Source organism: Chaetodon trifascialis, chromosome 13 (assembly GCF_039877785.1).
Source record: "Chaetodon trifascialis isolate fChaTrf1 chromosome 13, fChaTrf1.hap1, whole genome shotgun sequence".
Classification (NCBI taxonomy): domain Eukaryota; kingdom Metazoa; phylum Chordata; class Actinopteri; order Chaetodontiformes; family Chaetodontidae; genus Chaetodon; species Chaetodon trifascialis.
In genome coordinates, this window is record NC_092068.1 from 16,406,552 (window position 1) to 16,419,158 (window position 12,607).

Here is a 12,607-nt window from a genome sequence, read left to right on the forward strand (position 1 = left end):
GATCACAGCCCGATATGTATATGGATTCAATTGCTCCCTTAATAGTTTTGTTTATTTTCTCCAATGTAGCCTTTTCCAGAGCCCAGAGGAAAGATGGAGTAAGATTGATGTTTTCTTAAGATGCACTAGTTCACCTATGCTCTTCTGAGTTCTTCACTCCTGAGAGTCGACACAGATAATATTCACATTTAAAATAAATTACTTGAGCATCACAAAATGGCTATTTAGAATACAAAGATATGAATCAAGTTGGCACTTTTCAAAAATGGAGTAAAAAGAGAAAAGAAGAATCAAAAAGTTTGTCATCTTTCATCTGGGCTCGTATTGCGAAGGAGTGTGACCCTTAAAGGTTTGTGGGTTCAGTGTTTTGACTTAGTTCACACTCACATCATTGATGATTGTTGCCCACAGGTGACCATTAATGACCAGGGTGTGTGTGCGTGTGTGTGTGTGTGTGTGTGTGAGCGTATAGTATGTGTGTGTAGTGTCAACTCTTTGTCTCAGTCTAATTAATGGGGAATGATACAGCCAGTCGCCTAAAGTGCTTCTAGGGTGTTTAATTGAATCCCACTCATAATAAAAATGATTTACCTAATATATCCCATGAAATTTATTTTTAGTGCAGCTGTTGTTCATCATGCCATAATACATTTTTATTAGAGCAGTGCCTTTGAATATAAATATAATGTATATAATATAACATTTTTAAGTCAGTACTGGCCTTGCAGGACATGCATAATTGTTTTTACACCATAACTCAACAGAGCAGAGTAGCTGCTGCTTTTTATTGGATTTAATCCAACTGTGGACCAATTGCTTACAATCCTATAGGCTACAGTAGAGTCATTGAGTAGAATCAGCATGATATCGATGAGAAAAAGAGCTGTTCATTCCCTTGCATCCCACTGTCAAATACTAACCAAGATAACGACATTTACTGCACATTCTGTGTACTACAGCCATGTCTCAGTGGCCATTGTGACGTTTGTTTTGACTAGATGACCTGGGATGAATGCTGGGACTAAAACCACTCCATGGCCATGGTTTTAATTCTTTCCGCTCTTGTCCCTTTTACTCGTACCTCTCTGTCCCCCTTCTCACTCCAGGGCAAACCAATACCATTCTGTAAAGAACAGAATTAAAATTCAATGTGCGATCATGCTGTTGTACATACTGTCCATCCGTGTGAGTATCATATCAGCAAATTGGCCAGAAACAGAGGGGCGGGTTTGTAATTATGATAACACAAAAGATGCAGCACAACAGAGCAATGCAAACTCTCAAAACGTCTGCTGGGATGATGCGTTGACGCAAAAAAATCAGTCCAGTTAAGCGCAGTGCAGGTCCGATTTACGGCTTCAACAATGTGTACCATTCCTCTTGATTAGCGTGTTGTGTGCATGAGCTGAGTGTTGTCCAGAAGTTAATGAGCATGATGTGTCTATTTCTCTGACTACCCAGCATCCTCATCAACCCGGGCAACCATGTCAAGATGCAGGAGGGAACACTGGGATTCTTTATCGCCAGTGATGCCAAAGAAGTAAAGAGGTAATCCGGACATCCTGATGAGCGGATGATTATGTAGGCGGAGTATTTAAAGTGCTGAACATCTTTACTGTGTCACTTTTAGAGCATTTTTCTACTGCAAAGCTTGTCACGACGACATCACAGACCCCAAGCGGATCAAGAAGTGTGGCTGCAAACGACGTGAGTAGCTGCGCCTTTATGTTGCCCCGTGGACTCCCCTCCTTCCCTTCCTCTCACTCCAAATCCTACCTGTGGGTCTGTCTGTCTCATTATACTTAAGGTTGTACTAGTGTGTACACTAATATTATACCTCTCATTGTGTCATTGTTCTTCTGTACTGTGGCACTGTGTTTTTAAAGGTAATATATGTTGTCACACCATTATGCCCTTAGGAATGTGTTTATTATGGGTCCCATTTGAACTTCCATAACATCCATTATGGTACGATCATCAGTCAATATCTGATTTGTTTTTTCCTAGTTTGAAATGTAGGTGTTGTCATCTTTGAGTGTAGTTTCCTTTTGGTTTAATCATTGAATCACAACTTTATGCAAATGGAGAACATGTAGTATAAAGTAAAACTTAGCGAGAAAGGTACAGTAGATCAAATTGAAATTGTATCATTTGGCAGCTAAAAGAAAAAAAATATACAGTAAGATAGGTGTGTTGACTGTTGTTTATTTACAATAAAAGTTACACAGTAACCTCTTATCCCGACCCTGTATGAGAAGCTAAAAACCTGGCAGGGCAACGAGCTCTGCCATATTTAAAATATGAGTGGATGTGACCTACTGTAATACTCTCTTATTACATGGAAATGCCCTCTATGAGAGTATTTGAGAGTACTGAGCTCAGTCTCTCTTCTCAGGGATTTTAAGGTCATGCACACATGATATGAATAGTCACAGACATAATGTGTTGTTAACTGTTAAATTTAAGACTTTTTACAATACACAAATGCCCCTGTCAGATGGATGGTCGCTACTCTGTTTCATGCAGACATAACATTGCCATTAAGGCAGGAACAGCTCATGAATATAACCTGACCTATGTACAGCAGTCACTTGTCAGGACATGTTAGCCATTGGATAAATAATTCAGGTGAATTTCCCATATTTCCACAAAAGGTCACAGACAATTACAGTAAGCAGCCTGATACAGACAGAGCCTGGTTTTAAAATAGATACCCACCATTTCCTTCTTTTGTCTGTGTCATTTCAATTATTCAGACATGTTTTTCCTCCCGCAGCTCAATAAAATCAGCAGACCTTTCACACTCTGGTTTCATTTAGATAAACTGTTTGCTTTCTCTTCTTAATATCTCCATGTCTCAGACTCCTGTGATGGACACAGCGTTATGTTTTGTCTTATTACAGTTGTTGCCAACAAGAGAGTTGCATTTAGAAAGATGACAGTTCCATTACAGCAATGGAAGTCTGTGTCTATATAGTATGTTCTGTTCTATCATGTTTTGTTCTCTTCTGTTGTTTTTCCCATGTTTCTTTATGACCAGTGACACACTTTTGATGTATTTCCTTCCCTGCTGCCATTGGAAAACGCCACTTTATTTTAACTACTCACTGGTAGTGATTTATTGTGAGTAAAAAGAAAATGGGTGTACTATTACCCAGAGTGCAGTGCAAGTGTTTTTTTATCCTCTTCAGCAAATAGTATACTGTATCTATGTTGCATGTACCAGTGTAGCTTCTGCATCCCTCTCCTCGCCTCTCATTTCTACACTGTGCTCAGACCAGACCAAAACCAAAACAGCAGAAATCTCACCAGCGTCAGGCCTCCTCATCATCGGCCTAGTCAGCTGATGCTCTTACTACTTGGAAATGACAATCATAATAGTGTGACTTAATCGGATGTGGCCAGTGAGCTCTGCAGTTTTTCCTCACTGTTTGATCGTCAAAGTCATATTTGGCATTTGGAAGCCAATATGCTGCAAGTCTTATGCCATTACCCATGATTAACCTCCTTATAGTGTCATGCTGCAAGGAAGTTCAGAGGAAGGTAATAAAAATCTGACATGTCATGGGCTAATCATAGATTTAGAAGAGCTAACACAAGGGGAAGAAAATTAACAAGAACGACTGAGGTTTAAATTGATCTGCTTTCTGTCAAAGGAAGTTTTGTGTGTAGCTGTACTTCCAGAGAGCAGAAAACGTCCTTGTGGGAAGTTCTGTAAATCCTTACGAGTTAGGTTGCCAAAACACAATCAAAACAATCTGGTCTCCCCTTTGCCCCACTTCTCTGTGATCTCAGCCCCTTTCTAAACTCTGGGTCCTCGCCCCTGAGGTTACAGAGAGCATCAGTTCCTCGCAGAATTGAAATGTCACCACACCAGTCTTTGTGCATTTCAAGCCTGGACAGTTGTTGGGCCCTTTTTTCTTTCTTTCTTTTTTTTTTTTTTTTTTAAGTCACTGCACTGGATGAAAAGTCCACTAGCAACACACAGTAGTAACTGTCATAGTATTAGATTGCCACTAGATGGCGGTGCCGTGCCAGAGTCATGTCCAATGATACAACATTTTAAATGGTGATGTCTGTAGAGGAAACTTGAGTCCCCTGAAACCTGTTCAGCAAAAATGTACAGACCAAATTGGTGTGTTTCTGTGTCTTAATTCAAAACTGTAAAACAAATTCATCCTCCTGAGATGATATTTTATTTTCACATGATATGGTGTAGTTGAGGTTTGGTGAGGGATCTGCACAAAATCTGCCTTTCTAAGGAAGAAAACATTTTGAGTTTGTTATCAACTCTTGAGCTTACAGTAACATTTGTCCTTACATTCTTGCTGAATAAGGAAGCTTTTGGGTCCTATATCAGAGTGGTGCTTTCTTTGGGACATCCTTCCTATTCAACATAGCGCCCTGATAGCTTCTGTTTGAGTATGCTGTGCCTTGATGGATTACAAGAGAGGTGACTGATCAAACCCATGCAGACAGTTTATCAGGGCAGCCGTCATGTTGAATCTTCAAATAGGAATGCCCTGAAATGGACACCTTATAATTCTGGGCTAAAATCTGGGTATTTGTGAAGTCAGAAGTCAAAGACATTGTCAGTGTGTGTGTGTGTGTGTGTGTGTGTGTGTGTGTGTGTGTGTGTGTGTGTGTGTGTGTGTGTGTGTGTGTCTTGTGTTTTCCATGACTCCCCTTCCATGTGTCAGTAATGTACATTGTAACATACATACACTGTTGTCCAGATGCCCAGGCGAAACTCTGAAGTAAAGCAGCATCAGCATGCAGTTATAGCCTCACTGCACTTGTCTGCCATGCTCTCAGAACTGTTTCAATACTGTGAACAGTTATCTCTGTAACTCCCCTTGTTGCTGAGGCCAAAACGACATTTTCTGCATGCTTATTACATGCTCATAAGGCACATGTGCATGCTGCAGGATACAACAGTCCCTGGTGCCTTCATCCCATAGGTTATGATCTGCGTTTCCCATTCTTTCCTTGGCCAGAAGCTGAAATGTAGTACTTCATTCAAGAGCTTATTTTCCGATGTGACTCGGCGTCAAAGATGCTGAAAGGGTCTCTGCAAAGGTGCCAGACGGTATAAGTCTGCTGTCTGTTTGCACCTGAGCAATGAGGGAATGGGGACCAGGGACTGTTTCTGCTCAGAGTCACAGCAATCTAGATGTGCTACTCTGGGGACTTTCACTCCTGCTTCCCTCGGGGTTCAGAGCTTCACACACAGTCTGTCACACACACACACACACACACACACACACACACACACACACACACACACACACACACACACACACACACACACACACACACACACACACACACACACACACACACACACGCATATCACACAGACAGAAAGCTGACTGCAGTTTGGCTGCGGGCTGACAAATAGTTAAGGAGTTTTTTGTTGTGTAATACTACTTCAACAAGAGCACCTCGTCTCCAAGTAGCATTTTTTTTAATGTAATTGAAAAGAAACATGAATGAGATACTTTGATTCAACATGGCACTGGTGTTGATCCTAGTAAATATACAGTAACAGTGATGATGCAGGCCCCACATGCTAAAATGGAATAGTGAAATGCTTTTTCCCCTTAATTTTGTACAATGAGAGTGAATTTAGAAATGCTAGAAAGGAGACATTCAATTCCTCTACCTATTGTAAAGAGTGGAGACAATTAAAAATCATCAGCCATCATCAGAAATAAAGATTCAACATACTTTGTGCTTCTCAACCAATTGAAATTACAAGTGACAGCCGCAGGATAATGGTAACAGCGTTACAAGCAGAGGCAGGTATAATCATTATCATCATTAGTCACCATGAGCTGCTGGTCATACCAGACCATGTGATGCTGTATTGTTAGTCCACGTAGAATAACGGTGCACACTTAAAAGTCTCCCTCCAAATTGACTCAATCACAGAAAGACGACACGCAATCTTTGTCCAGACACACCGTTAATGCACACATTGGAGTGAAGCGTCCCCTGGGGAGCGGAGCAGTGAAACTGTAGGTTTGAATACACATAGCATGAACTGGCCAGTCTAGACGAGTAGAATAGTGCGATGTCATGGAGAGAGCCGCTACAGCTGCATGATGGGATACAGGTACGTGATCCACTCCTTTAGCCACATGGATAGAGGATGTACAAATGTATGAAACATTGTATGAGGTTTGCTGCTGAAGACATTGCTCATGCCTCTCTTCCCTGAATGCCTCCCTCCCTCTCCCCTTTCTCCTCACCCCTCTTCCCCACTGTTATGGTTTTGCCTTTTGACCTGTTACAGCCTTAGCACACAGCTTGACCTCTCGGAATGAGAAATAAGGCGCTGGCATATATGATTATTATATTCTTGAATGCTACTTTTGATAATGATATAGTGTGTCCAAATTGTACTTACATTTTCTGTGACAAGAATGGAAAAAAAGAAAGAACTTAATTGGAAATTTAATTAAAGCTCGCCGTTTTGAGTGTGTTTATCTAATCTTGGGGCTCAAGTCTGTGGAAGCAGGTGTCTAAGGCTTGCACTTTCTGATGAAGTTACCTTCCGACTTCCCCCTGGATGAATATTTCTCCTTTTGCCATTAACCTGCTGCTTTTCCTCTCCTCTCATCCCAAAACATGACTGTAGCCAAGATGTCCGTCTACAAACGAATGAAACTGGCATGTTGTTTTGATTGCGGCCGTTCAGAGCAAGACTGCTCTTGCATGTCAGGCAGTGTACATAGTAACATGGACACCCTTCAGAGGGCCTACCCACTTTCCTCTGTCTCTGTTCATGATTGCGCAACCACTTTACGTGCCTGTAAGTTACACCGCCCAACACATGCTGTTACGTGTCTGTGGTGTGTGCTCCGTGTTTTGTACCATGCAGAGGTACTGTATGTGTACGTGCGCGTCTGTACTGTTGTCCACGTGGTGTGATCTGTTCAATGTGATTCCATAGTGTGTGTAGTTTTGGCTTACGTGAATTTATTATTTGTATTTGTTTCTGGGCAGTTGTTACTCAGCGATTTATTCTATCTGTCTATCTGTCTCTCTGTCTATCATGTTATTTTTAACTCTTGATCTCATTTTCTTTTATTTTCCAGTTGAATTTTCATCAGTATTGTTTAGTTATCATTTTTCATGAGTGTAATATGTTTGGTGGGTAAGTGGTGGTGTGGCTCTGTGGTGCTGCTGTACTGTACAGTACTGTAGGTGTTAGACATGTGGCTACCGCATGCTGCATCAGTCATGCAGTTGTGTGATAATGTCACTATTGGATTTGATGTGTTTTGAACTGTTTAAGGTAAGATGTGTGTATATACAAAAATGGAACATATTGTTTTATTCTGCAATTTAATGCTAATGTTTGTTAAATTATGTCATATATCTTTACTTTGAAGGCTGCTACAAGCCTCTGAGTTAACACTGTTTTCAGTTTGTAAGCTTTTCAGTTGAAGCAGCTTTGCCTTTGTTTCACTTTTTTTTTTTTTTTTAACCTTTGACTTAACCTTACTGAACACCTGTGCAGTTTTCAGTTTCACTTTAATGCGGAAGATAAGAGAAAATCACATCTGAAATGGTCCTTTGAGGATTTCTAACAGTCTTGCCAAGTGTGATAAATGAGGAGCAGTGCACAGAAATTAAAACATGTTTTTATTGGTGACACTAGTTCAGGAAAGTAAGTAAGTACTATTAATATCTCAAGCAGCTGAAATGGCCCTTCTCTCTTTTAGGAAATTATTAAAGAAGATATTTTTTCCCCACAATCAAGACTTTTCTGAACAAAAAGTCTGAAATTATGCATTTTATTTTACAAACTCAATCTATCACGGTTGTCTTTAATAGCGTACAGTATGTCTTTTGCAGTCTTAAACAGTCTTTAAACAGTCATATGCCGAAAGACTGGAGGAGAATTACGGGGTAGAAGAAGAAAAATAAAAAAGGCCATGGAGAGGTTTTGTATAGCAGGAAAGAGGACAAGAAAATAGGTATTGAGAAAAGAGAGAATAGAGAGAAAGAAAAACACAATTGAGATCTACAAAATAGTGATGTTGGCCTGATGAAGGAAAGGTAGGAGGACAAAAGCTCCAGGAAGATCCCCTTCCTTTCAATTTTCCTTTTGAGTGGATGGGAAATACTAAATTGTCTGTCAATTAGACATGGCAGCAGTAGGACTAGCTATCAAAGCACTGGGTTCAGACATACAGATCTGATTTCCTTCTCAACATTCTCCCACCGTCTGCCGACTCAGCCTAGATTAGTGTCAAACATGCCATGATGAGTTTGGCTTGGCCTCTTGTAGTTTCGGCCTGCGCTGATATCCCTCGGTACCAATTACTGGCCATTACATGGTTACTGATCTCACTTCTCCCTCAACCCCCTGTAGGATTTCAGGAAAGCCTCCTCTGTCTTAGATTTCTTTCCCTTTTTAACTCAGACTTTGTCTGAACAAAGTGAGTTTAGTGAAGGAGTGCATTGGGCTTTGTCAGTCAGGGATTGTTGGATTTCCTCTCCCCGTTTCCCATCTTTTTTCCACCAGACTGAGAGGATAAGATGTCTTTATCCATGATGACTTCATGCGCTTGTACTGTACATCTGAACCAGATTTTTTTAGGCCGAGTACTGAGATAATTGATTCCTTGGATAGCGCTCTTTCATTTAATGCACCCCGTGTTCTGACACAAGTCACATTCAGACCACACAAATAGACAGTATGACACAGACACACCTCTTTAATCATGACGTAAACCTCTGTGTTGCTTTATGGACTTTAATGTTACAATACATGGTGACACTTTATGTTACGGCCCACTTCCTACATTATTTCATTGAATGCATATTAGAAGAATATTGGCTCTTTATTCTAAGTCACTTATTAATGGCTTATTCTGGGGGCTTTATAATGACTAATAAAGAGCCAGTATGTTACTAATATGCATGCTAATAAGCAACTAGCTAATGGTGAATATGTGGACCTTAATATAAAGTGACACCCAATATTTAATTCATAGCTATTTTTTAATATGCACTGATTCAAGGGGTGTAATAATGAATATGGTGTTTGTTGAAATAGATAAACCCTGCAATGAGAGACAATGTTGGACAGTCTTCTGTTGCTAGAGATCATACATATAGAAACTCTTCAGTTTGTTCAGGCCATGAATTATTTGAGAGAAAATAATAAGTTTTCCCCTCTAAGTCGAGCTCGACTTAGAGGGGAAAACTTCTGCAGATGAAGAGGTGAAAAAAATGGACAGAAGAGTGCAAAGGCGAGCAGTTTGTGCTGCTTGTGAGTAGTAGTTCACAGTATGTAGATGTGGAAGGGTACAAAAGTATGGTTCCCCCTTGTGTGGTTGTTCATACTGATTCTTCAACGATTTAAGTTTAAAAATCCCTCAAGTTAGTCTGAGCTGTTCAGCTGATTCAGAAGTTTAGTATTTCTGGTGTGCATGTTAGTTTCTTATGGTCTTTCTCTGTGACCTGACCATCATCACAGTCGGCCAGCTTCCCTCTGTGAGAGAAGCTAGAGACGTGACAGCTTTTATATAATGGAGAGGCTGAAGCTACTCTAAAGCTGGGCTGTGGACGAGGGGTGGAGACCCAGGGCTCTGGAGATGCTTTCGGCTAGTCTACGGCCTTCCGGGCTGTGTGTGTGCGTGCATGTGCCCATCTTTGTGTGTGGAACAACATACAATTGTATCTCTGTGTGTGCATGTGTGTGCATCTGCATCTCATTGCTGGGGACCTTATCTATCCTGACACGGAAATTATGTTTGCATTTTCATTTTCCCAGCCCTGCTGGTCCATCACCAAACTTGCCCTGACAGCTCCTGTCCACCAGGCAGGCTTGGTGTCCCCCCACCCTCCACCCCCCAACCCTCTGTCCTACGCCGCCTCACTACGCCCCAGATGCTAGCCAGTTAGTCTGCTGCCTCTGCGGTGCGGGCAGATTGCTAGAGACAGATGCCAGGGCCACTGTGGGTCCCTGTTTGAGGATCTGTGTCATAGGCCAGCCCTGGGCCCTCACTGTGACCTTTACTGCTGGAAGAGACTCTAGGAAAGAGTGGGGAGTGTCAGCAGCTCAGAGCTCAGTTCAAGTGCCCACTGTACCGCTACTTGTATCGGAACCAGTCTGCAGTAGCTCCTCAGTCAAGGTCATAAACTGCATTTACCAGATAATTAATTCTACTGGCATTGGTGAAGACTTGGTCAACCATTTTTAAGGGGCTTTTTAGTGTCCATGTCTGAAATTAAAATTTCTGTTCGTGCAAGAGATCTGGCCTGCATGTAAAGAACAATCTCTTTACATTTGTGCTCTATCAATGTGGCTGTTTTGGGTAGTGAGTGTCTGCTGTCTGTGTTGTGGACGCCTACATGCACTCAAGTATGTGGCTGTTGCCTTTGTTTCCCATGGTGGCTTTATTTGTTCTGTCTACAGACCTCACAGTGTTCATCACATTTCAATCTAAGTGTAAAAAGTCAAAGCATTTAATGCGTTATTAAATGAGAGACGTTACATTGTGTAATCTAGCACTGAAAATGTTTAACCTCAAATTTAGCCCTTTTGAAAAATTGAATAAAATCAGCCATTAGACTGTCATTACGTCTCATTACAGGTTTAGTCCACTTTTCTCAAAGCATGGCTCACTCTGAGAATGGACAGTTCATTTCATTCACCTGTCTGCCTTTTTGTGCCATACTTCAATCATCACCACCATCACATTTTTTCCTTTTTAATTATTTATACATTTTATTTTGGGTTTATGCCCTCACGCCCTTCACAGATGGTACTTCATCATAGTTACATTTGATTTGATATCCATCCACCGCTCTTATGTTGATGTCTCTATTTCCTAATGTGTCTGTTTCATTACATCCTTTCTCCCTCTGTGTGACCTGCCACTTGTCTTTGCATTCTCCTCAGCCAAATATAAGTATAATGGATATGTCAGATCACGTAAGTGTGTTTCTCTGTCCTTCTCCATTCTGCTCCAGCTCTGTGTTTAGACTCTAGACCCCTCTCTATGTCATGTAACATAAATGGTACTGATGCTTTGCTTTAGTATTTGCTTTTTTGTTCCTTATCCCTTTAGAATATACTCATGTTGTCTTGTGTCTTATACAGAGACAAAGTAAGCTCACAGTTTAACCAATGTTACATATCATGTTTAACTCAGACAGGCTGTTTAAGTTATTTGTCATTAGATAATTCAACATATTTTGACAGGAAATTAAAGTAATTAATTCCTGATACTTATAGCAACTGAACTTAAATTATTTTGTGTTTGATAATACCATGTACTTCCATGAATTATTCTTTTTGTATTGTGCTGCATGTAGCAGCAGATGGCGCTACAACACCAGGGAACAGTGGAAGTCAAAAAGAGGCTGGTGTTCGATTCAAAGCTGATTGCAATTTAGGTAAATCTCTGGTAAATAATTGTTAAATGCATTACTTTTTACTCCACTGGTTAAGATTAAATTTTAGTTTTGAAATGATATTCATCCCCTCTAACATTTCATATGTATATTTTTATTTAATGTATTTGTTCTTATTAAGGACAATGATGTTGAAGACTTTTTGTTTCCTCTTTGCCGCTTAGCAGAGCTGCACTGAATTGCAGCAGTCATAATATCAATGTAACTTAGACAGTAGCAAAACAACAATGCATGGCGTAAAAGGCTTTTTCATGCGGTTGCAATGCAGATGAAGAACAAAGCTTGCTCATGCGGCAAACTCTGTAGAGGCAAAGCCAGCTTAACTCACATACAAAAGTAAACATTTTTAGTTGTTATTCCTCTGCCTCACCATCCAGTTTACATTGGGTCACGGCGATCTGATAAGGCTTGCATGCAGGACAGTACCATCATGTGATTAGCATTTCAGGAAGGGACAGTTGCCGTCTGGGTTGTTCAGGATGCACAGTGGACCTGCCAGGGCGGTTGAGCGCTCTGTAACGCTGCACGTGTTTGACAAGGGCCAGATGAATCCAGGAGCTATCGGTGGCGCCCCGTAAATCAAGGAGGCAGCTGACGGCCGGGATAAACGTCTGTTTATCGCCCAGGGCCACCCAAGCATGCTCTCTCCTCCAAACAACCAACCAACCACCCTTCCACCAAAGAGAGGAAAAGGGCTCCTCCTCTCCCATTCAACTTTACAACCCCTTCAATGCATACAAACATATGGGTCGACTCTGCAGCCACCGTCGAAGTGTGCGTGCGTGCGTGCGTGTGTGTGTGTGTGTGTGTGTTCGGTGGGTGAACATCAGGTATATGTGTGTTTCTACATGCACATATATTTGTTCTCATATTAGACACAGCAGGTTGTCGCTGGACATACTGTCAGGGTTACACTGAAAGGCAGCATGTAAATGTTCCATTGAGAACAGAATGACTGCGTCTGTAATGCAATTAAACCACATTTCTGCACACAATCCAAAAAGAATCCTTTTAAATGTTTAATGCTAAAAGTTTTTGAATTAGTAATATTATAAATTATTAGTTATCGTTTTATATTTGTTGAAATGAAAGTAGTGTGCTGCACATTATGCTTGAACTGACACCACATCTGATTGGATTTGACTGGCTTTAGCCAAGTCGTGTCTCT

At 41.0% G+C, this 12,607-nt stretch overlaps 1 protein-coding gene across 17 annotated transcripts in view; it reads left to right on the forward strand.

Annotated features, from left to right (window-relative positions):
- kcnma1a (potassium large conductance calcium-activated channel, subfamily M, alpha member 1a) overlaps window positions 1-12,607 on the forward strand; it is a 133,920-nt gene that overhangs the window by 93,649 nt on the left and 27,664 nt on the right. For 10 of the 17 annotated variants that reach the window (XM_070977258.1, XM_070977266.1, XM_070977262.1 and 7 more), the window contains 2 exons: window positions 1,462-1,548; window positions 1,631-1,707. In XM_070977258.1, coding sequence (XP_070833359.1) covers window positions 1,462-1,548; window positions 1,631-1,707 — 164 coding nt within the window. Of the gene's footprint in view, window positions 1-1,461; window positions 1,549-1,630; window positions 1,708-6,643; window positions 6,818-10,924; window positions 10,958-11,340; window positions 11,422-12,607 lie in introns of all 17 variants that reach the window. The other 7 variants (XM_070977254.1, XM_070977255.1, XM_070977260.1 and 4 more) reach the window with 3 other exon arrangements.